The sequence below is a fragment of the Pogona vitticeps genome, chromosome 3 (genome assembly GCF_051106095.1).
Source record: "Pogona vitticeps strain Pit_001003342236 chromosome 3, PviZW2.1, whole genome shotgun sequence".
In the NCBI taxonomy this organism is placed as follows: Eukaryota; Metazoa; Chordata; class Lepidosauria; order Squamata; family Agamidae; genus Pogona; species Pogona vitticeps.
In genome coordinates, this window is record NC_135785.1 from 137,097,380 (window position 1) to 137,123,905 (window position 26,526).

Here is a 26,526-nt window from a genome sequence, read left to right on the forward strand (position 1 = left end):
ACGATGACTTAAGAAAATGCTCCTTGTCTTGCTCTGACATAGGAGGAGAGAACTTTCTCAGAACTTTAGAATTCCTCACTGAGATATCTTGTTTTGTTGAGACAGTCTGAACCCATGGGAACATGGGATTTAGCAAGAATTCACGTTCCTAATTTAGCATACATAATTTCATTTCATTGTCTGAAGACTGGGCACTATATGTTAATTTAAAAAATCTACCATTGTCTTGAAGCCCTTGAGACTTATATAACAGTTGCTGATAGATACATCCAGATTATTAAACCATCCTTCAATTGAGCAGGTGAATTTTACTATGTAGAAAAAGCCATGAAATCATTCACCATCAAGGCAGACAGTGCTAAAATAATCCCTTGTCCAAAAAAATTCGCATGCTGCTTTACACTTCAGGACTAACTGATGCTTTATTGTGGAATTTTATCTGAAATATCAAAATAATATCTATATCACTTATTCAATGCACTGCTGCTTGCCATACTACTTATACAAAACTCTAGACATCAGTGAGTCTGTTCTATTGCAATTGTGGAATAAAATGGATTAGTATCCACTTAATCATGGTTTTCAACCCATGTTATACAGAAACCTGGCATTTCCTGGAGGTATAATAAGAATTCTCTCAATGAGATTATCAAAACTAAAACTTGATAGACAGTTTGCCACCACTACTTCCTCCATTATATGCATGTACAAGATATCAGGTTTGCCAGGTCTTAAAGCACTCATTGTAGACACAGGGAAGTGCTACGCCTCTATGGAAAGTATGGCTTCTGTGTGCAAGCTGCCTTCAAATCCTAGACACCCATCTCTACCCATCTGCCCCAAGGCTCAGTGGCTCACCACAAACATATTTGTATATGTGCTGCGTTTGCCTCCTTCCCAAACCTTGCCCATTCCTCCCCACAACATCACAAGGATCCATAGCTGTGGCACAACCTCTAGTCTCAAGACTTTCACCCTGAAATATTAGGGAGTAAAATATTCTTAATCTGGCAACCCTACAGGGAAGTGTTGTACCATATATTGTGGGGCCATTAAGAGGCAATGATTGGTTCAGTATATCTAGTCAGCGCATCAGGTGAACTTAGGTCCTACCCTTGAACTTGTTTTCACATTTACTTCAATACATTCAGCTTCCTCCATATGTCTACAGGGTTCCCTGGGCAGCTACATAAACATAGGAGGAGGAGGAGGAGGAGGAGGAGGAGGTTTCAAATTTGCATAAAATACATGTTCCATGTAAAATAAAAGTCTTTTTTTTTAAAAAAAAAAAGGCTTTGTGACATTTTTACCAAAAAAGTGCTGAAATGCAAAAAAAAAGAAGAAAGAAAGAAAGAAAGAAAGAAAGAAAGAAAGAAAGAAAGAAAGAAAGAAAGAAAGAAAGAAAGAAAGAAAGAGGCACAACTATTACCCAGCAAGAGAAAACTGATTTTTTTTTCATTCTAACCTGCAAGAACAAAACAGGTATAGCTTTACATTCCCACATTACATATTATATGTATTTAAATTTAAATACTAAAATGAGTATAAAATAAATTTTGGAGCATAGAAAGCCCTGCGGGAAATGTACAAAAATAGAAAGATAATTCAAATGAATTCAAAAATTGAAAAGACATAAAAAATTCGGTTATCTTAAAATTTCCTGAATTGAGTCAACCATTAAAAATGAATTAGAATAGAAATATCTTTACTTCCACCCTAAAATTAAGAGACATGAAGGCTGTTTTGAGAAATGCCACCCTTAGTGTGTGCTGTCACTGTGTGAAGTACTACTGTATGTTTCCACTTGCTGCTTCAAAAATGATATAGTGGGAAAATGGATTCATAATTGGAAAGTAAGCTGAGATACTCCAGATCTGCCATGATTTAAGGAGGCAGTGAAGGCACTTGGCAGTACCCAGATACCAGCTGGTACAGAATTTGATTGTGTCTCTATTATTAAATCAGTGAGTTGTATATTAACCATTCTTTCTCTCTTTTTTAGGGTTATGTTCCAGCTAAGCCCAGAATAGAAATGGAATAGAGATCTCCAGATATATTTCAGAGGAAGCACAGTAAATTGTTAACTTAAATCATAGCAGCAGGGAAGTGTAGAAGTTTTGTCAACTTTAAGAACCTTCCCTCTGATCAGCCCAAAGATCTTCTGTTTAAAGCACTGCTACTAATAACATAGAGCCAACAAAATTCAGTGGAATGGAGCACCTAACTGTGGAGTATCAATCTTCACAATGTCAGCTAGGATCTCCTGGAGTGTGGGTGGCTGATGGTTGATGTCCCCTGCCATCTGTGCAGCCTTGGACAAGTTGCATAGCCCCAGAGTGGTATCGCCTACACAACTCTACAAGGAACACCACAAATTGAAAACAACTATATGGCATATAATTATCATTACTGATAGAGAGAGACATGAAGTCAATATGAAAGGGACAGATTATGCCTATGCCTTTTTCACTGTATCTTAATACTGGCTAATGCACACAAATACTGATTGGAATTGTCCCATGCTCACATTCATGAAACAAAAGCATACACATGAGGGAAATATCAGGAAATGCAGGGTGATCTCTGGATTTGAAGATGTTCTGAAGCCATTGGGGGAATTTTATGAGTGATAGACATGGATGTGGATGTGAATCTCAATTTATTATGTAGCAGAATTTCCTAAAATTCGCAATATTCATATTTGGGAGAAAGTGAAATAGACAGATTTGCCCCATTTTATTTCAACTTCTTTCACCTTCTTTTTAATCATTACTTATCAGAATATACAAATGTAGGTGAAAGCAAAATGACAGATTAGTCATTCTGAAGGTGGCGGACTCCATATGCAGTTCGAGAACCCAAAGGCAGACAGAGTTGGAGGTGGGCATGATTACTTGGTGGGAAAGGCATGGAATGAAGTGGAATAAAAGAGGAGGTGGAGGGAGAGAAGAAGGAAGAAATGCATAGATATATAAGGGACTAAAAGAACCATCATATTATCTTGACAAAGCACTTCCTGGTTCATTACTGAAAAGGCATTTTATGTGACTCCAGGGATGGAACTGAGAACTGACAATAGAAATGAATGGAGAGAACCAGGATTTCCAGATTAGCTGGGTCTGGGTACAATTGTATCCACTAGTGCAGTGGTCCCCAACCTTGGGCCTCCAGATGTTCTTGGACTACAACTCCCAGAAGCCTTCACCACCACCTCTGCTGGCCAGGATTTCTGGGAGCTGAAGTCCAAGAACATCTGGAGGCCCAAGTTTGGGGACCACTGCACTAGTGAATGGAAAAAGAAAAAGTAAAAAGAGGGGGCATCCTCCCCTTGCCTTAAAAACATGAGTACTGAACATGTTCATGGACAGAGAACAGTAAGTTACTCCTCAGTGGTGGAAGGAGGAAAACCAGGTTTTGAGGGATCTGGAATTGAATAAGTCAGATCTTGAACATTAGCACCTAGGCTGCAGCCATTTTGTTGCAAAGTTCCATTTCTTCTCTCTCTCTCCATTTCACTCACTCACTCACTCACTCACTCACTCACTCACTCACTCACTCACTCACTCATTCACTCACACACACACACACACACACACACACACACACACACTTTTCAGTGCAGCAGAGCATCCCTTTCTTTGCTTACTCCTGCCAACTGAATAGTAAAGTAAAATCTGACAGGTGATAATTGCAAATGGAGCAATTTCTGCAAGCAGCTGGGGCGCTTATTGATGGTTCTAAAAAGTTATGCAGGTCAATTAAGGCAGAAAGTTCTATTGACTGAATACAAGTTGAGATTGATTTCTGCCACCTCCCTTCAAACTTGTGGAGAATGTCAGTCCCAAGAAAACTAGGGAAATCTAAATGTGCTTTTCGAGTATGGCCACAGCTTTATAGGCATATTAAAAGGTGTAACAGCTGCATCCCTTTCAATCACTCAGTTTGAAAATTGTCACTGTGTGAGAGCTATCATTGTATGCCCCACAGACTGGATAATTTTCTCCCTACTACTGCAGATGTGAGAAGACAGCTGCAGGAATACAATATGTATTATGGACTACCTGGAACATAAGAAATTGCTACAAAAGTATGAGAACCACTAAGGTGCAAGATAGCTGACTTCCAACATTTTTGTACTAACATTCTGTATTATTAGAGTGGCTATAAATATTGTAGATTCCATTGTTGGGAGCTTTGTGAATTTGCAACGTTTTCTTCTGCAATGATAAGAATAGTAGCTCTTCATGTTTTCTCAAAAGCAGGCATCTAACCTTTCATCAGAATCCCTGCCAGAGCTGTGCAGATTCAAGATGCCTTGGGTTTTGCAATACCTTTTCAGGCATTTACAAAGATTTATTGTCCAACTCTGAAAATAATTTGGTTATAAACTGCTAGACAGAAAAATTTTAGAAGGTTTTATGGAAACAATATTCTTTGCTTTGTACAAATAAAAAGCCACTGCCAGATGCAATGTTTTTCTTATAAACTGGCAAATAAGCAGACCAAAGCATGACAAATAGATAGAGCAAGCAGCATTAAGCCATGGTACTTTGTTAAGGCTCCTGATGTTTCACAGAGACATGGGCTTTCAAAATATGAGGCAGGGAGGCGTCTCTCTGGAGATCATGTCATTGGGAGCTGAAGCAGGAATAAGTTCTTTCATTACTTTCCCTACCAAGAATTTTAATTTCTTCCACCTCCTATGAATCATTAAAATTGTGGTGGCTTGTCGGCTCTTTTTATGCTGACTGATAAGTCTGGGAACAATCTTTTTTAAAAAAAAAAAACAACAACTCTTCACATAGATTTCCAAGGCTGCTTCTTGTTTCTTAAAGCCTGCTACAAGACCCAGAGAGTTCTTTCCCATACTGCTTTCGCTGTGTTTGTCCTGTGTCATTGAATAGGGAATATACCTTCATGAAACATCTATGCTTCTGTCCTTTTGTTTGTACTTTGGATGTTCAAGCAATCCATCCCATCTCTGAGTATATAGCACCAACACAAAGAACCACATTGGTGTTTTATGAATGTGTTTCAATTGGACAAATGCAAAATCTAGCAGGTGCAACATCAGGGCTGGCTATGGAATGTGGAGGGGCACATTCAAAACTACTCATGGAGTCTTTAAAAGATGAGAACTAAATTCAATCATTAGTCTGGACTAGAAGAAACACATAGTATATAGTATATATCAACACATAGTAAATTTAACAGTGGTTCCTCTTTGCAAAATTCAGCAGATAAGTCAGAAGTACATTTGGGATTTTCTAATTGTAAAAAAAGGTCTTAGGAAGTTGTGCTTAATGATCCTATTATTGCCAATCATATTTCTTTGTCATACGTTTTCTCCAAGATGTACTCTTTGAACTCTATTTTAATAGTGTTGTGAATGAAAATCATATTTTAAGTTGCTATTTAATTTATGACAGTCAGTATAATCTAGTTGATAATCTCAAACTCAGGAGACCTGGGTTTAAATTCTGCTCTCTTATGTAAACTCATGGGGGGTGTAGCAATGGTAGAATCTTCTGTTAAATACTTCACATACCTTGAAAACCTTATTAAGGCTACTACAATTCAGATGCAACTTGACAGCAAATAACATCATGTTTAGTTTATACAAAAGAAACACATAAAATCAGAAAGAGTTAGGAAAATAATACAAGCTATGGAGCATGTAAACTGTGGCTAGAATGCTATTACTTACACTTGCTGGCAAAACTTAAACAGAGTAAATCATTACAGCAAATTTATATTCGTTAAAAAGTCAGTGCATGTATTTCTTGTCATGTGCTAAATCATGCAAGTGCTGCATGCTAAGAAATGCAAGCACTGATTTCTTAACTAGTGGCACTTCACCATGGTAATTTGTGCTGTTATTTATTTATTTATTTATTTATTTATTTATTTATTTATTTATTTATTTATTTATTTATTTATTTATTTATTTATTTATTTATTTATTTATTTGCTTGTACCGCCCCATAGCGCTACAAGCACTCTCCGGGCGGTTTACAATTTAATTATACAGGCTACACATTGCCCCCCCAGCAAGCTGGGTACTCATGTTACCGACCTTGGAAGGATAGAAGGCTGAGTCAACCTTGAGCCGGCTACCTGGGATTCGAACCCCAGGTCGTGAGCACAGTTTTAGCTGCAGTACAGCGTTTTAACCACTGCGCCACGAGGCTCTTAGACTTATTCTAGAGTATGATAAGTAACAGGATTCTGGTAATTATGCACAATATAGTTATTTATATTGTGTTTTATATCAAGCCCCCAGGAACCCCTTCAAGAACTCTGCAAGATGCACCAGGGGTAATACTCTCATGGCTTCCAAGTCTGTTTAAATACTACTATTGTAGCAGAGGCAAGGATACCCCAGCCTCAGGCAGGACAAAGGATCCAAAGAAACTAACAACTACAGCCCCAAACTCACTAAACATGTGTTTCTTACAAAACAGCCCTCCATTCTGTGTGGTAAACCTCACCGGAAGCAGGAGTGTGCAGGTCCTTTTCTTGGTAATGAAATCTGCTGTTCAAAGGTGGGTTGGGAGGAGAACATGAAATTCTCCCAGACAAATATCTGCAGTAGTTGATGATATCCAAGTCATTGATTTGAACAATGTCCAGTGAACCTAACATCTTTGACATGTGCAATGCATTTTAAGCATTTCTTTTGGATTGATACTGCACAGGAATCGCCATCCAATTTTAAGCACTGTTTGGAACAGAAGAAGCAGAAATGCTGTTTGAGAAGTATACCAGGACAAACCTCCACGGGACTCAGAACTAAGTGTGTCTAGTCCTTTTGGGTCTTGGCAGCTGGGGCTTAGGTCATACCAACTGACTCAGAATTAACACCTCTGAGCCTGAGGTTACTGAGATAATGTCAACAAGGTGATTTAAATGCTCCAAAAGCTGTGTACAGATGCTGGGAGAGATGTACCATAAATATTAAAGCTCTGCAGTCAAAGGAGCATTTTCCCCCAAAGAAACAACTCAAACTTTGATGCCCTTCATTCATTTTTAAAGCAAAGATGTATCAGCTATATGAGTGTTGGAATTTTCTTGTTCCAAATATGTAAACATATTAATCATAAACGACTAATCATTATAGGCAGAAGAAGAAAAAAGCTAATTATTATACTTAGAACAAAATGTTCTTATTTTTTCTGTCTTATGGTGCTACATAGAAAATAGCTACATTAGTGTGCATGCACACACATAGAGAGACAACCTATGTTTCTTGCTAATTGGACATGAGTGGATAAGGCTATGGCAACTGTATACCAAGTCTACTAGAATCTCCTGATATTACCCCTGTCTCTTTTCCCTGGATGGATGCAGCTGTCTGAGACAAAACTGTTTTTGTAAAAAACAAAAAACAAAAAAGATAACATTCTTACAATTTCATTTTCTGGTTGTCTGAGACAAAACCTGTTGGCAAAAACCAAACCTTTAGAGATCCTTTTATCACCTGATATGGCCCTCTCAAATGAATAGCATGGTTCCTGTTTCTTCAAAGAAACAACATATCAAAAGTCAATCACAATTTTAGCTGGCAGTTTCAGTTCATGTTCCATTTCAAATGGTCAATATAATTTTATTTTTGAGACTTCAATAATATGCCTTGGCAGAGATATATTTAAATGAATAAAAGCTGTAATGAGCAATAAATATGTCTATTCAAACTTCAAACCAGTTTTGTATAATCAGAGCACAATTGTGAGTTGTATATAACAAACGAAATTAGAAGCCATAATGTATTGATTTGCAGAAAATAGTAGTTTGTGATTTTGCCAATAATCAGATAAACCTCACCATGATCCGATAAACTTCCCACAGCCTACATAAAGGCAAACAGAAAATTCTTTAAACCTACCACAGCTATTGGCTGCGAGATGTTTAGTTACAGTTGACTCAAAGATGACACACACGATGTTGGCTAATTTGCATAGTCATTATGGAATTATTTATTTTATTTTTCTTTATTTTTTTTGTTAGGTTTTCTACCACCCAATTAATGCCCAGCACTATTTTGGGTAATTAACAATCAAGAAATCAGACAATAAAGAATAAATAAACAGTAACAGAGTCAAATAAAGCACATAAAATCAACTAAACCAATGAAAGACAAATATGCTCCTATATTAACCCATTATAGGGCAGGCAGGACAAAGGCAAATTTAAGTAATGTTGCCCTCTGTAAAAAGCAGTGCCTTGAGCAACCTTCGAAATGTGGGCAAGGACAGCTTGATTGGGAGCCGGTTCCAAAGAGCTTGTGACACAACCAAGAAGGCCCAGCTTCTGGTAGATGTTTCCCTGGCCTCCCTACCTCTGTGCAGCAACCTGAAAAAGCACCTCTTGGGAGAATCTAGGGGGATGTCTTGGTGTTATTGGGGCCAGACACTCTCATAAATAATTATGACAGAAGCCAACTAGATCTCAAGCACACACTATTACGAAGCTTGACAGCTGATTGATTGATTGATTGATTGATTGATTGATTGATTGATTGATTGATTGATTGATTGATTGATTGATTGATATATCGCCCATCTAGAACATGTCTGCTATGGGCAGTTTACATATAACATAAAAATAAATTAAGGTAAAATCTAGATTAATCACAGAGTCCAAGATGGGAAAGGAAGGAAAGAAGAAAAAGAAGAGAGAGAGAAAAGAAAGGGGGAGATAGGCTAGGTAATGGCTGTAGGGAAGGCCTGCCTGTATAGCCATGTCTTCAAGTTAGTCTTGAAGGCCCTCAGTGAGGGAGCCTACAGGTAAGTTGTTCCAGAGGCCAGGGGCCACTGCTGAGAAGGCCTGATTTCTAGTTTTTCCCTGTGGGGCTTCTCTTGGTGTTAGGCCCCTCAGACTCCCAGCCGGACTGGACAGGGTGATACGGGTAGAACTGGGTGGAAGAAGGCACTCTGCCAGGTATTGAGGGCTTAAACCATTAAGGGCTTTGTATGTAATGGTTTGAAATCACCTTGAAATCAAAGCTGAAGCGGATAGGTATCCAGTGTAAGGTGGCCAAGGTGGGGGAAATATGGTGAAATCTTTTCACCCCTGTTAATAGCCTGGCCACTGTGTTTTGGACCATCTGGAGTTTCCGCATCAGTCTCAAAGGAAGCCCCACGTAGAGAGTGTTTCAGTAATCTCTTCTTGAGACTACGAGTGCATGGACCAGCATGGTCTAGGTAGGGATGCAGCTGGGTGATCTGCCAAAGGTGTAAATGGGCAGACCGAACCATGGACGCTACCTGGGTCTCCATGGTAAGCACTGGGTCAAGATGGACCCCCAGACTGCGAACCATATTTTTTGTGGTGAGAGTCGCCTGCCCCCAAAAGAGAAGGAATTCCCCAAACCACTGAGATTGGGGCCACCCCCCCCTGCAGGAGCTCCATCTTGTCTGGGTTCAACCTTAGTCCATTCGACTGCATCCATTGTAGAATGGCCTCCAGGCAGCGCCCAAGGGATGGAACGGCATCCATTGCATATGGGAAAAAAGAAGATTTAGAGCTGGGTGTCATTAGCATATTGGTGACCCGAAGCTCCACATCCCTGGATAACGCCCCCAACGGCCTCATATAGATGTCAAGCAACATTGGGGAGATGATTGAACCCTGCAGGACCCCACAACTGTGTTGATTGTGTTAAGGAATGGAAGCAGGGTAATGTCATGCCCAGCCAGGTCGCCATTGCTGGCCATATACTGTAAAGGGCAGAGATGAGGAATGTTACTGTTTTGAATTGCACATCTCAGCATAAGTCATTTGTGCAAGCCCCCCCCCCAAAAATCGGATTAGCCCCTCACTTAATCCACAACCCATCTTGGATCCCCACCATTGTTGGATAAAAGGACAAGAAATAAGTTTTCCCTTCTTCATTAATGAATAGTATACTGTATTTGTCATTCCTTTGAATGCTTTGCTTTCACTTCATGCTTTATACTTTGTTAACTAACATCACGGCATCTCTTCTTTCTATTTGTCTTGACTTTATTGACTGTGCTGCTCTCTGTCAAATGCTATCTATGTTATAAAAGACCATCCATTTCTATGTGGACAGCTCGGGTGACCAATTTAGGTGCAAAGGGTGAATCAAGGACCAGTGTCCCCCCCGCCCAAGGATTGCAGAAACTCTTCCATAGAAAGTCCTGTAGAAGTGAAACCACTGCCAGTCACTACTGCCAGACACCTAAATTTAATTCTAAGAATGTATGCCACAGAGAGTGTGTGGTCAGACATGGTACTTGGATGGGAACTGTGAGAGTAATACAATTGAAACAATTGTTTGTCCAGTATGTGTGTGTGCTTGAAAGGTACTTGAACTGGACATGTAAATCATGTTGTGGAATGGACTTGGTGAAAGTATTGCAAATAAGATATACCTGTACCTTTTGTAGGTCTTTTGTTTGGTCTTCACCTTTGAAATACATAACTATTTTATTAGTATCTACAACGATCTCCAAAAACCTATTTGCTCATTTATATGAGAAGCAGGAATGTAACGTGTTTGGGTCCAGACTAAGGTGGCAATCTTATACCTACTTACTTGGAAACAAATCTCAGTGGGGTTGACTTTCAAACAGATGTGTTAGGATGCTGCTGCACATTAGCTGAATTTAAATTTCACTGAAATGAATGGAATACATTAGTTGAGTCTTTGATTTCTTGCTAGTCCCATTGTGGGTCTGTGGGAACTTTCAGCTAGTTTAGATCTGACTTACAGTCTTTAAATACTGTTGCCCTTTCAATGAACATTAATGACACTGGCTGTGAAGCTAAAAATACAGAATTGTCATCAACTTTTAAGGCTTCTGTACCTTAAATAGGGAAAAAATATAATCTGGCAACAGGGATATGTATACAACATTGACAATTAAATGCATATGTTCACAGGAAAAAACACATATATTATTGTATTTTTTTTAAATTTGGGAATTTGTGAGAACAGATGTACAGATGGAGTTCAATGAGCTGAAATGCTTTATGTTAATTGACTCTCTATAAATAAGCAAATATTTTGTCTTGTTAAACATATCATAAAGCTTTATTTAAAGTTTCCACTTCAACCCAGATATGTACATTAACCAGCAATAATGACATGCTTTATTGCATTGCTATTCCTTGTCCTACTCTACCTGAGCTTAAATATCTCTGTCCTTTATATAAATTGGTTCTATAATAAACATTCCAATGCCCTCACTCGTTGGTTTAGACAAAAGGGAGGGTGGAGGGAACCTCTACAAACTCAAGCCATATCAATCAAAAACACCGCAGTCAGCACCAAGACTGATAATGAAACCTACAATTTCATAAATCATTTCCCACAGGTTAGGGGTCATTTTTTTAAAAAAGAATCATTATCTCCAAAAGCTAATGATTACTTGGTTGCTCATTCTACTTTCTTTAATTAAAACAATGGAAAGAGTGACAATGCACAAATGATGAGGCTTCATTTTCTCTTGAAAATATTCTGCAAAAGGAAGATTATACCTCTCTTTGCCCTTGAAATGAGATTACATGAGCCTCTACCTCACAGGAGGTGTTAAGAACAGAAAAAAAGAACTGATAGAGAATAGGAGTGTTCCAATAAAAGTTGATTCAAGGGAAACATTTCTTACTTTTAACATTTACAATATTGCCCACTTAAACAATAATCAGTAATTGACAAATTACAGCTCATTTCAGTACTTCCCTACACACTTTCAGTGATAAAATGAGATGAACAGTAATCAGATTAATTGATTTGAATGAACCTGTTTTTTCAAAAAAAAAATCCCATAACCTAGGTTCATGTTAATGTTATGCTACAGTTGTGCATGGGGACATAACATGGAGTCAAATGTCTATTGCTTCTGCAACACACAAAGAATGTATGTATGTATGTATGTATGTATGTATGTATGTATGTATGTATGTATGTATTTATTTATTTATTTATTTATTTATTTATTTATTTATTTATTTATTTATTTATTTATTTATTTATTTATTTATTTATTTATTTATTGGATTTCTATCCCGCCCAGCTAGACCAAAGGTCCACTCTGGGCAATAGAACCAGAACCTGGTAAACAAGGTAATGTTATGTTTGGTTTAAGTGTTATAAAACTGAAGCTTTTCCTTTCACAATTTTGTCCTGACACTCAGACACTGTGGCCCACTAGCGATGTAAATCCTTGCTCACCTCATTCATCTCCTAGCAAACAAGGATAACGAGGAATTTGCAAGTACTCTCAATTCTATCTGTGAAGATTCTCAGTTATCCAGGTGAGATTATCTGGAAGCTGAGTCATGGCAACTGGACTTCTTTCTTCTTAGGTTGAAACCTTTTGCTGCTCATCCAAGTAGCTTCTTTGGTCTTCTTCAGACTGAAGAAGCTACTTGGATGAGTAGCAAAATATTTCAATATAACATGAAAGAAGTCCAGTTGCCATGACTCAACTTCCAGATACAGTATTCACAATTCTGTTCTTACATTATAAAAAATGGAATTTTGTCCAAATTGTCCAGTTTTTTAAAGCAAAATTATGGATGGAAGATGTGAACTTTCCATTCTCTTTTTCTGGAGGCACCCTGAAGCTGTGTAACTTGCCCAAGGCCACAAAGGCTGTCCTTGCTGGGATGCACAGTGGGGAATCAAACTACCAACCTCTGGCTTTGCAGCCAGTTACCTAGCTCACCAAGCTACCCAGTCAGTTGGTTTGGGTAAATGGCTATGAAAACAGAGGTTGGGAGTTTGATTCCCCACTATGCATGCTGGGAAAAGAGCCAGCCTGTGTAGCTATGGGTAAGCTGCACTGTCTCAGGGTGACCCAATAAGATGGGAATGGTAATCCACATGTGAGTATTTTTTACCTAGAAGCCCCTGGAAAGGATTGCCATAAATTGGAATTGACCTGACAGCACAAAAGGAACCTAGCATAAGAAATATTGTTGGTTAACAAGATAAACAAAAGAGATTAATCATACCTGTGTTCTCAGATGTCCTGCAGTACTTTCCTTCAAGATTCAAATGCTAATGGGTTTTTAAATGGAAAATATACACACTAGCATATGGAAATTTAAGCTTATGCCTAAATTTTCAGTAACCAAGGTCTCTTTGAAAATCCTCAAGTAATTCTCTAATGAAAGAACTTCCCACACTGATTCTAAACTTTTAACTTGGATGAAAGTGGATAGCAAATAGAGCAGAAATATTAAAACTCCAACTAGACTGACACAAGGAGAAAGAGAGAAAGATCTCTCTCTCTCTCATTTTAGATTTAACACTTGGTGGAATTCTGAGAGCCAGTGTGGTGTAGCGGGTTGAGTGATAGACTAGGACACAAAAGGTAAAGGTAAAGGTTCCCCTTGACAATTTTTGTCCAGCTGTGTTCGACTCTAGGGGGCGGTGCTCATCCCCGTTTCCAAGCCATAGAGCCAGCGTTTGTCCGAAGACAATCTTCCATGGTCACATGGCCAGCGCGACTAGACATGGAATGCTGTTACCTTCCCACCAAGGTGGTACCTATTTATTTACTCGCATTTGCATGTTTTCAAACTGCTAGGTTGGTGGGAGATGGGACAAGTGACGGGCGCTCACTCTGTCACATGGATTTGGTTTTACAGCTGAAGATGTACAGACCTTACAGCACAGAGGCTTCTGCGGTTTAGCCTACAGCACCACCATGTCCCTAGGACACAAAAGACTTGTTTTCATATCCCCATTTGGCCATAGAAACTCACTAGGTGGAAGCAATGGTAACATTCCTTAAATGTTTCACATACCTTAGAAACCCTTTTAAGGTCACAATAAGTTGGATAAGAATTGGTGACAAACAACAATAACAAAATTTGAAGTAAGTAGAAATGAACAGATTTGTCCACTTTTGATCCACTTCATATTTTCCTGTTTTGCCGCATTTGCACATTAATTTTGTTTCTCTCCATTTTTGCATTCATTTCTCATTTAAAAAACAATCCTCCAATGCATATTTTAAAATATATTTACCACCCCATTTCCTCTCAAAATGGCATTTAAATCTGTTTTTCCTTTCAAAACATATGTTTAAATGCATATTTTGATATGCCTGAACTGTCAAAAACTTTTTGCAGCATACAGATAAATATGAAATCCATTGGATAATTCAGTTTTGATCTACATTTTATTTTAAGGTTTAGGTCAGTACAGTTTGTATTGGAATTTGCAAATATCAAATTCCATGAGCAATCCCAGTATCAAGTGAAAAATATATCTCCCCCCCCCCCCATCTCCCTCCCACACATACATTTGCCAGTCTCACTGGAATTTCAGCTTGGAAGTGCTTCTTCCTCAGATGTCACTGTGGGCTGATGCAGGACAAGGTGCAACTGTGACATCTGTAGTTTCCAAGGCTATTTCTATGATTCCTTCCCCTTCCGGGAAAAACACTGCAGCCTACTCAGAATTCTCCTTCCGAGTAGGCTGCAACCCTCTTGAACCACTCAACACCAGAAAAATACTCATTTTTGAAATCCAGAAGTAAATCACCAGCCAAGGTTTTTGGCAATGTGGGGTTATGGGGATGGGAGCCTATGTAGCCCTAGAGAGTCCAGGAGGATAGATCATTGACCCTTAGATTAGTTAAACATTTCCAGATCTGTTTTAGGGAAATGTTTGTGGTGACATGAAAGCACATTTGCGCTGCTACTGCTTTTATACTTCCTTCTGCTTTTTGTCACTGCAACAGATCTTAATCCACTGAGATTTGTTTAAAACTAGCTGACTGCCTGATACATCACCTATTCCAATTTATGTAAACTCCACTGGACATTTTGCTGATGCAGCTTCAAGGAGCCTCAGCGATATATATTAGGGTGTCTTTTGTAAGATAGAAACAACTTTTTGTAATGTGACTGATCTGTGGCAGCCCCATTAAAACAAGAGACATGTTTCCACATTATCCTGACAAGGAATTATATTAAGTAAAATGCTTTTGACTGACATGAGTTTCCTATTACTCAGTTTGTCCTTTGCTGCCAAAACAACAGTACAAACAGAGCCATTAGGCAGGAAGCTCCTCGTCCCCAAGCTCCTTCAGGATATCTAGGCAATCATGTTCTGCTCAGTCATTCCTGAGACTTTGGGATGTATATGATTTAGGTGTCCTTCCTTATATTGCAACCACAGTGTCACTTATCATAACCTTCAAGGGACAGAGACCATTGATATTCAGGTTGCTCTCCCAGTATTTTTAGAAAGCAAGGAGTAGTTTATACAGATGGTCCCAGTACTAAGGACCATACCACATTATTTTCTGTATAAAATAACATGCTTGAAAGCACAATCACAATTCAATATATCAGTACTTCCTCCAGTGTGTGTGTGTGTTTAGTCGTTTAGTCGTGTCCGACTCTTCGTGACCCCATGGACCAGAGCACGCCAGGCCCTCCTGTCTTCTACTGCCTCCCGGAGTTGTGTCAGGTTCATGTTGGTCGCTTCGCAGACACTGTCCAGCCATCTCATCCTCGGTCGTCCCCTTCTCCTCTTGCCTTCACACCTTCCTAACATCAGGGTTTTTTCCAAGGACTCTTTTCTTCTCATGAGATGGCCAAAGTACTGGAGCCTCAGCTTCAGGATCTGTCCTTCCAGTGAGCACTCAGGGTTGATTTCCTTTAGAACTGATAGGTTTGTTCTCCTTGCAGTCCAGGGGATTCTCAAGAGCCTCCTCCAGCACCACAATTCAAAGGCATCAATTCTTCGGCGGTCTGCTTTCTTTATGGTCCAGCTCTCACTTCCATACATCACGACAGGAAAAACCATAGCTTTGACTATTCGGACTTTTGTTGGCAAGGTGATGTCTCTGCTTTTCAAGATGCTGTCAAGATTTGTCATCGCTTTCCTCCCAAGAAGAAGGCGTCTTTTAATTTCAGGGCTGCTGTCTCCATCTGCAGTGATCATGGAGCCCAGGAAGATAAAATTTGACACTGCCTCCATATCTTCCCCTTCTATTTCCCAGGAGGTGATGGGACCAGTGGCCATGATCTTAGTTTTTTTGATGTTGAGTTTCAGACCATTTTTTGCACTCTCCTCTTTCACTCTCATTACAAGGTTCTTTAATTCCTCCTCACTTTCTGCCATCAGAGTGGTATCATCTGCATATCGGAGGTTGTTGATATTTCTTCCGGCAATCTTAATTCCGGCTTGGGTTTCTTCCAGTCCAGCCTTCCGCATGATGTATTCTGCATATAAGTTAAATAAGCTGGGGGACAATATACAGCCTTGCCGTACTCCTTTCCCAATTTTGAACCACTCAGTTGTTCCATGACCAGTTCTAACTGTTGCTTCCTGTCCCACATATAGGTTTCTCAGGAGACAGATAAAGTGGTCAGGCACTCCCATTTCTTTAAGAACTTGCCATAGTTTGTTGTGGTCCACACAGTCAAAGGCTTTCGCATAGTCAATGAAGCAGAAGTAGATATTTTTCTGGAACTCTCTGGCTTTCTCCATAATCCAGCGCAAGTTAGCAATTTGGTCTCGAGTTCCTCTGCCTCTTCGGAATCCAGCTTGTACTTCTGGGAGTTCTCGGTCCACATACTGCTGAAGCCTACCTTGCAGGATTTTGAGCATAACCTTGCTAGCGTGCGAAATGAGTGCAATTGTTCGGTAGTTGGAGCATTCTTTGGCACTGCCTTTCTTTGGGATTGGGATGTAGACTGATCTTTTCCAATCCTCTGGCCACTGTTGGGTTTTCCAAACTTGCTGGCATATTGAATGTAGCACCTTAACTGCATCATCTTTCAAGATTTTAAATAGTTCAACTGGGATGCCATCACCTCCACTGGCCTTGTTGTTAGCCAGGCTTTCTAAGGCCCACTTGACTTCACTCTCCAGGATGTCTGGCTCAAGGTCAGCAACTACATTGTCTGGGTTGTCCGGGATATCCAAATCTTTCTGATATAATTCCTCTGTGTATTCTTGCCACCTCTTCTTGACGTCTTCTGCTTCTGTTAGGTCCCTCCCATTTTTGTCTTTTATCATGTTCATCTTTGCGCAAAATGTTCCTCTAATATCTCCAATTTTCCTGAACAGCTCTCTGGTCTTTCCTTTTCTGTTATCTTCCTCTATTTCTTTGCATTGTTCATTTAAGAAGGCCCTCTTGTCTCTCCTTGCTATTCTTTGGAAGTCTGCATTCAATTTTATGTAACTTTCCCTATCTCCCTTGCATTTTGTTTCCCTTCTCCTCTCAGCTATTTCTAAGGCCTCGTTGGACAGCCACTTTGCTTTCTTGCATTTCCTTTTCTTTGGGATGGTTTTCGTTGCTGCCTCCTGGACAATGTTACGAGCCTCTATCCAAAGTTCTTCAGGCACTCTGTCCACCAAATCTAGTTCCTTAAATCTGTTCTTTACTTCCACTGTGTATTCATAAGGGATTTGGTTTAGATTATACCTGAGTGGCCCAGTGGTTTTTCCTACTCTCTTCAGTCTAAGCTTGAATTTTGCTATGAGAAGCTGATGATCAGAACCGCAGTCAGCTCCAGGTCTTGTTTTTGCTGACTGTGTAGAGCTTCTCCATCTTTGGCTGCAGAGAATATAATCAATCTGATTTCGATATTGCCCATCTGGTGATTTCCATGTGTAGAGTCGCCTCTTGTGTTGTTGGAAAAGAGTGTTTGTGATGACCAGCTTATTCTCTTGACAAAACTCTATTAGCCTTTGTCCTGCTTCGTTCTGAACTCCAAGGCCAAACTTCCCTGTTGTTCCTTTTATCTCTTGGCTCCCTACTTTAGCATTCCAGTCCCCTAGAATGAGAAGAACATCTTTCTTTGGTGTCAGTTCTAGAAGGTGTTGTAAATCTTCATAGAATTGTTCAATTTCAGTCTCCTCAGCAATGCTGGTTGGTGCATAAACTTGGATTATTGTGATGTTGAATGGTCTGCCTTGGATTCGTATTGACATCATTCTATCATTTTTGAGATTGTATCCCATTACAGCTTTTCCCACTCTTTTGTTGACTATGAGGGCTACTCCATTCCTTCTACGGGATTCTTGCCCACAGTAGTAGATATGATAATCATCTGAGCTGAATTCGCCCATTCCTGTCCATTTTAGTTCACTGATGCCCAGGATGTCGATGTTTATTCTTGCCATCTCCTGTTTGACCACCTCCAGCTTCCCAATGTTCATAGATCTTGCATTCCAGGTTCCTATGCAGTATTTTTCTTTACAGCATTGGACTTTCCTTTCACTTCCAGGCACGTCCACAGCTGAGCGTCCTTTCGGCTTTGGCCCAACCACTTCATTAGCTCTGGAGCTACTTGTACTTGTCCTCCACTCTTCCTCAGTAGCATGTTGGACGCCTTCCGACCTGAGGGGCCCATCTTCCAGCGTCATATCTTTTAGCCTTTTGTTTCTGATCATGGGGTGTTCTTGGCAAAGATACTGGAGTGGCTTGCCATTTCCTACTCCAGGTGGATTGCGTTTAGTCGGAACTCTCCACTATGTCCTGTCCGTCTTGGGTGTCCCTGCACGGCATAGCCCATAGCTTCTCTGAGTTACTCAAGCCCCTTCACCACGACAAGGCAGCAATCCATGCTTCCTCCAGAGCATAAACTAAATATTTTAAAAATGTTATTGTATATTTTTTCATGGAATGTTACTACATTTTGAAATAGCAGTAAAAAGAGCACACATAACAATACAACGAGCCCATCACAGGAATAGAGAAACTCATTCTAATTTTGGTTTACCACAATAGCTTTATGGGACAGCTAAAGCAATACTGAACTTTTTTTTAACATCCATTCTTGGAAATCAGTAGTTCTGAAATGGACAGCTGTGTCATGAAGGACTGTTAATAAGCAGTGAGAAATGCCTGATTGAAGGTTCCCACCGTGCCCAGTCAAGACCACTATCTATATCTTGATTCTTTCTAACCGGGATCTGCCAAAAACTGGTGGTGGTGGGAATTGCAGGATATTTGCAATAAATATCATTGGATCATTCTAGATGTAATAGCATTCTTTGCTTTCACAGGAAGCTGACCTGCACATATCTCATTCCTATCAAGAACAACATCTAAATCACTGGTTCATGCTGAGAAAGAGGGATGGATGCGCCTTCCGAAGTTGGCCAGTCTCACACATGCTGCAAGAAGTCTGGCTGCAGTGAAATCTGGCTCCCATATTAATTTGGGAATGTATGGTTCAGAAGCTTGAGAAGGTGTTGTAGAACTTTAGATGTCTCAGAATAGCAATAAGGCCTTTTAAAAATGTTTCCTGACACAGGAATCCTCAATAAAGGTGCTCAATAAAATTATCCTGGAAGGTTCACCTAGTTTATTACTAAACTGAGGTCTAGTCTAAATTAGTAGCTTGATGGGTACAATGTACTATTGATTATACTTAGTGTTGGGCAGAAACTGTCCTTTTAGAAGTAGCCTAGTCAGTGTTTTGTGGAGAAGGGAACAGAATTCATATTTGTTCCTTTGATTAGCAAATTGCTTTGCTCATGTATTTTCCTTCATTTAAACTTGATGCAGCAAAACAGAGGTCCCTGTTAGATCCTGTTCCAACATATATAATGCTTTTAGAGTGGGTCCTCTCACCCCACCCCAGACGTGGGGAACTGAAAGTTTCTTCTCCCTACATCACAGTACCTTTTATCTTTAAAGATAATTGCAATCTTTCGTAAACTAGAGGCCAATCTTCTACTCCACAGGGGAGAAAACATAATTCTATTTTCGCATGTAGAAAGGCTATAATTTGGTACTTGATGCTCAAAATATTTTATACACTTGAGGCATCTGGATATGTGAGGTTAAGAATTTTAAACATCTTCACTCCTTTCACACCCCATGGTCATAAAATCATGCTACTAAGAGGTAATGGGAGATGGCTTCTTTTCTTCTTTATACTTACATGTATAAAGCTCTAAACAACTTGAGGTCATATCTCTCTTTATGAGCCTCCACAAGTTTTAAAATCATTAATTGTATTTGTTGAAGACATGAGAAAAGGCCTTCTCTGTTGGTACTCCCAAACCACGGAACGACCTCCCATGAGAGGCCAGGATGCCTCCTTCTTTGCTGTCTTTCCATAAGCAGGCAAATATCCTTGTCTTAAGGCAAGTTTCTTCTCAGTAACTGGTTGCCTAGAAGGGGTTTTCTTATTTATTTTCTTATTTTTTAAAAATATTTTCATCCTGCCTTTCTTCTTAAAAATAACTCAAGGCAGCTTAAAAATGAGACTGCTGCTGCTGCTTGTTGGTTTTAAAGTTTTGGGTTTTGTTCAATATTATAAGCCACTTTGGGTCCTCTTGACGATAAAGTGGGATATAACTATTTTAAATAAATAATAATAATAGATTTTTTTAAAAAAATTATTAACTTAGACACTCCTTGCTGAAACAACATCTCTACCCCTGAGTTAAAGTTTTCCCAGCTTGTGATTCAGAATGCCAAATCTGGGCTACTTCCAATAAATGATGATGTCCTGTCAGAGAGTGCTACTAGAAGCTTGGTAAACCTCTGAGATAAAAGAAAGCTAGCAGGCCACAAAACAAATGGTCAGTTTGATGGGTTGCAAGTCATGCATGCCTGGTTAAAGCTCTGTGAATCAAATTACAAACTCTCACTGAAATGTGGAAAGCAGCTTTCCTGTCCTTTACTGATTCTCTTCTTCCACATTTTCTCAGGGAGGGCAATGCCAGAATTAACACCCATAAGCTATTTGTCATTGCTCAAACTCACTCTATATTGTAACAGAGAATTCCTGCACCATTAATTCTGTTTTTTTTTTTTAAAAAAAATGCTTAATCTGTGTGTAACCTGAGTTTGAGTTCAAACATTTTATGGTTCTGTGTACCATTTCTCATGCAACGTACCTCACAAGTTCATACCACAACTGGAAAATGCTTAACAGTTGTGTCAACACAGATTTTATGAACATCAGAAACCAGGAGCAAAAGACTTAACAGTTTATTTAAAACAAATAAGGAACTTCAACCTGCATCTCCCCTGGCTGCATATGGGGAAACCATCCTCTGGTCTTCTGTTGCACTCTCATTCATCTGGCCTAAAGCAGGACTCTCTCTCCCACTTTTCATGGATTTTATGGTGTTCTTAAGCCCCTGGCTTTTCTTAGCTTCAGAACAGTTCAGTTTATGGCTGCCATAGATCCTCTGCCTGTTCCAACCACTTATGTCCCAGGAGATTTCAGCCAATCATTGTCAAAGGCTCCATCACCACTACAAAATATCTAAGTGCATTAGAAGAAAGGCCATGAAAGCGCCAGGACTGCTTCCTCAAGGATGAACAAAATACTTGTTCCTGCTCCAGCTCATACTTTGATCATCCTCCTGCAGCTCAAAAGGCAGGGTTTCATTTTTGTTTTGTTTTTACTGATTTGTAAAACAAGAGGCAGAATGAGGTTAGCAATTCCTTTTCCCTTGGAAGTGTTTTTGGCATCCTTCACAAGCTTTCAAGAAGGGAGAGGTTCACTTTTGAAAAGCAAGAGGGAGGCAGGTGTCAAGAAACAAGCAAGGGAAGATGAGGACCCTGTTGGCTTTGATCCTGTTCCTTGCCAGGATGTGGCTCCACTGACCAAGGACATACAATCTTCTTGGCCAGATTGCCTCTGAGGGGGTGCATTAGGAAAAGTTTTTTTTCTGCTCCTACTGTAGCTGGGCCTGTCAGGGATTAAGACCTTTTGTGTATACGGCATTTGCTCTGCACTGGGCAAACATCTCAACCTCCAGAGTGGCTTGGCCAAATAAAATATGATAAATAGGACCAATATATCTAAAGCCTGTTGCCAAATTCTATTCAGTAACCCAGTGCTACCAACTACTCCATTTGAAACTCCCTGTGAAATATTGTTTCCTATAATACTGTTTGCATAAACACTGAACTGAAGACTAAATATTATGTGAGAAGAATTTAGAAGAGCACAGCAGGTTTTGAGGTTTGCAGACAGTTACTTCCTTTGCATTTGGAAGGCAGCTCCTGTAATGATTCCAGAGATTAATGAACAATCAGATTTAAATTAAACAGAGAACCTCCACTGGAAGTCTCTTTCCCTTCAAAACTGACGTTGCTAGACTGGATGTGAGTTACACTAAGTAAAGATGAAGCACAGTAGTAGACCCTTTTCACATCCCAAGGAACGCTATTAGCCGTGAGAAAAATTGCTTCTGAAACATTTCCCTCACATTTTTTCTGTCATTTGTTTTCCTGAGCAATTTGAAAGGAAATGGGCCATGATGAGCTTTGCAGTTTCTGAGACAGGCTGCTGAATATATTTGTTGGCTCCTGATGCAGATACTTTGCTGTCCTTTCTGAAGTCAGAACATGTATATTTCATGTTAGAAATATTCTGATTTGTTACAAGCAAAATAGATGCAATGGCAACAGAATCACAGGTTCAAATTGACATTGCTATTAGAACCTTTCCCAGTCTTATACATATCTCTTATCTCTTATCTCTGCAAGCGGGATCTGAAGGCCTTAGGAATGGACCTCAACATATGGGAAACACTGACATCTGAGCGTTCAGCCTGGAGGCAGGCATTGCATCATGGCCTCTCCCAATTTGAAGAGACACTTGTCCAGCAGGCCGAGGCAAAGAGGCTATCCCCAAAGCAGCAAAATCAGGGAGCTGGACAGGGGACAGATTGTAGTTGTCTTCAGTGTGGAAGGGACTGCCACACTAGACACTGTTCCAAGACACGTTACCATAGTCTCTCAAGACTGAAGGATGCCTAATCTAACATATCTCTTAATGGCATAATCTCTTCAATATATCTTCATGATTTAAGGTTTAATCAAATTGTCATTAAAACTAAATTAAAGCAACATAAAATAGCATTCTAATGCAGAATACACATTTTATTTGTTTTACTTATTTATTTAACATACAGTATGCCACCCACACTACCCAAAGGTCTCTGTAAATTTATAATATTGTTACCTTCCTTTACTAAATTTTATGCTATTGTAAATTGAGTCATACAGATCATACAGTATCTCCCATTCTTGAGCATTACTTGTCAATAGACGAAGGATTAATATTTGTCCATCTATCATCAACAGACATATATGGCACTATTAAGAAATATTATATGCTTCTGTTATTGTTTAATGTTACCATATCCTTAACATAACAAAATAAATGCTAATGATAACCCTGTTAAGTAAGAACCTGAAATTAGTGTTATTATTATTAATTTTTTCCACTTCAATTGTTACAGAAATCACTCATCTGCTATGATCAGAAATTGTGAAACATAGACGTTCTAATAGAAGCACATATGTAATATGTAAACAATACTGTACATTCAATAGACAATAGACAATTTTAAACACCATTCAATATACAGAAGTCTCATATTTTTCTAAAGTATAGGCATAAAATAGGGTATATGATATGTGTTTTCAAACCCTATGCTTCCTTAAATAATTTCCCATTCAGCCTAATTAGGAATCATTTTTAAATCCAAGTCCATGTTCCAAACTTGACTCTGAATCTTTCTGTATCAATTAAACATATTGCAATGCTACACACGAATGCTCAAGATTGTCCCAGTGAACTTTTCAGCAGCCAGGTACAGGACTGTCACAACATGTGAACCATTATTTGATATAACTTTTTAAAGTTCTCTGTTCCAGTTTCGAATTCTCTGAATCCTTCCCAAATATCCATGCTGTCCATTAAAAAAAATTCTTTGCAACTGATCAGCAAAAATAAATAAAATTAGGTGGGCTCAGACACCATAACTTGCACTCCCAAAGTTGTACAGCCACGACATACGTACTGTATTTGCTTCCAGGAGATCAGACCTAAGTGGGGATTTATACCTAAGACTCCTAAGGACTTACATAAACTTGCGCAATATTTATGTTCATGGGAAAACAAATGATGATACTTCTAATTTTGTTATTACAAGTCAAGATTCCCTTTGTGACATGACACCAGCGAATAATATACTCCATTTTAGTATAGCACTTCAGTGCATAAACAAGAAATATGAAGTGGAAATTATCACAAATGAGTTCTTACTGCCTATACCAAGATGAATGTTCATCTTATTTTATCACCATCTTGTTAGCAAGATTAGCCTTTTAAATTCACATAAATGAAAAGTAATGGAAAAATGAAAAAAAGGATGCAAGACACCCATGACATCTCTCAGAAGTTTAATAAATACTGATGTTGCACATTGTTGATTAATTTCCTTGGTAGAATGTGGGGCCTCTTTTAGTGGCATGAATCAGACTGAAGATCTTGCACTTTTATTATATTCCTTCTTTCATGTGTAGTTAACTGGAAAGAAAGAAAGAAAGAAAGAAAGAAAGAAAGAAAGAAAGAAAGAAAGAAAGAAAGAAAGAAAGAAAGAAAGAAAGACGTGTTTTGCCATTGTGCGCTAAATGAAAAAACACACACATACACAAGTCTTTGTACTGCAAAACATTGATTTTTTTGTCAGAGGGAATTTGTGTGTTCATAAGATAGATTTTTGTGCATTTATCTATATATACAAAATACATAAAACTGCATTCTGTCATGCCCCAGTCATGCAAGTGATCTTGTGCATTATTTCACACATGGTCATATGATGAACAGTCCATCAAGAAGTGAACAGTAAATAGAGTAGGACTGTGGCAAACACAGGGAAATAGGTCCAAAACCCACCCCCATGGATGCTGGAAAACACAGAGGTATCAAATGCTATATACTGCATGGTCTCTGGCTCTCTCTAGTGGTCAGCTCTAGTTAATATACCCTGGAAATACATATACGGTACTGTACTGTAAATAGCTATTTCTGGTGTGTAGGGGTCATTTAGTATTTTCAGCTAGTGGATAAGTGAATCAGCAGATACTGATCCTATGAGGGGGGGGGTGCTATTGTATATGATTGCTCTTACATGAAAAGTTAAATGATAACTTCTTTCTTTGTGATTTGTAACTGTTATTTTTAGTTTCCTTTACATTTACATAGCATGTTGCTTCACTCAATGGTGGAGTAGGGATATCACATAATTCAAGTGCTGGTTTCTCCTCTGCCTTGTGTTGCTGCCACCTATGATCTGTTGGAGATGATGCAACAATGAGGAGGGCAGGCATAGGCTTTGTTTTGTATCACAAGCCAGCAGCTTGTAGCATTTAGGGTTTTTAAAGCAATGAAAAGCAATTTATAGTTCCTTCTGAAGAAGGTGAAAGGTGAGTTACCTTTTTAAACAAAATAACAACCAGTTGGGGCATGAGCCTTGGAACTATAATTGTAACTCATTAATTTTTAAAAGTATCTATCTGAACTCTGAGAGATGAAGAACTTGCTTATGAATGAGGTCACCATGTCTTTCCAACCACTGTTATGACTGATATGCAATATTGCACTGAAAACCTCATAGGTTTTCAGTGCAATACTGGGGAGATTATCTTTAATTTCTTCATAATTCAAATATATCTTTCTGCATCTGATAAATTTGTAACTATTTGTTTTGTGCTTTTTAACTATTCTGAAAGAGACATTTAGGAACACATTAACCAAGAACAGTAATTGCAAATTCAGACTGTCCCCAAAACAGCCATTATATATTATTTCCTTCTGTCTGCCTTCCTTGCCCCCCCCCAATAACACTTTAATTTATCTGTGCCAAGCTTTTTTAGCTCCTCTTGAGCATTTTGAAATGGGCTCTTTCTTCTGAGAGAATTTCTTCTGGCAGTTCCATCAATTCCACAATCTCCCAGCTCTCTCAGCAAAGAAGAGATTCAAAGCTACCCTGCAGTCACTCATATTAATTCTACAGAGAAGTGGTAAAGTCAGCTGGCATGGTACTGCCAAGGTTTGAGTGACATCATTCCTGTTTCAGCTCAGTCAGGTTCCTGTGGGGAATGATTGCTAGCGAGGAATACTTGTGCTAATCTCCTCTAACTGCTGCTGACCTATTGCAGCCATCCTCTCCAAAGTCTATAATAAATCAAGTGCTTTTTTTCAAAACATGAAAAATGAAGTAATTACTCTGTGAATCCAATGGCTAATTGCACTCTAAAACCTCTGGGAGATATGGGACAAATCCATGTCAGGTTTCAAAATAACAGAAAAGGGATTCAAGAAGTTAATAACACTTCAAATGGTGACAGTTTAAAGAGGCTTTAAGAACAACACAGCATTTATTGCAACGAACTTATTCCACACACCTTATCAGGAAAGTCTAACAGCATATATAAAACACATAGCTATAAACACAGCGGAAATCTGCCATCCTGAGGAGGATCAAGACAAGGTAGGCCATTTAAATCACAATGTCACATACAGAATGATCTGCCTGCCTGCCTGCCTGTCTATTTAAGGGTATGACTACATAGGAAAGCTATCTTGAGTTGGATCGGGCTAAATAGGGTCAATTCCAAGTGCCCTCTGGCATTTAAATAAATATTTCTGTTCACACGCAGCCCTGGGTGTTTTCAGATCAAGAAACCACACTGTATCTCATATCACTCCAGTTCTCAATGGTCCCCCATCCTCCTTAACATCACCCTCTTCCATACC

The 26,526-nt window shown here is 39.1% G+C and overlaps 1 protein-coding gene across 11 annotated transcripts in view; it reads right to left on the reverse strand.

Annotated features, from left to right (window-relative positions):
• Positions 1–26,526, reverse strand: part of PCDH9 (protocadherin 9) — a 1,094,858-nt gene that overhangs the window by 273,528 nt on the left and 794,804 nt on the right. For 2 of the 11 annotated variants that reach the window (XM_072993187.2, XM_072993189.2), the window contains exon 4: positions 22,839–24,294. The exons of the other annotated variants lie outside the window; for them this stretch is intronic. In XM_072993187.2, the coding sequence (XP_072849288.1) occupies positions 24,281–24,294 (14 nt within the window). In that variant the 3' untranslated portion in view covers positions 22,839–24,280. Of the gene's footprint in view, positions 1–22,838; positions 24,295–26,526 lie in introns of those variants that run through there. 11 annotated transcript variants of the gene reach the window in all.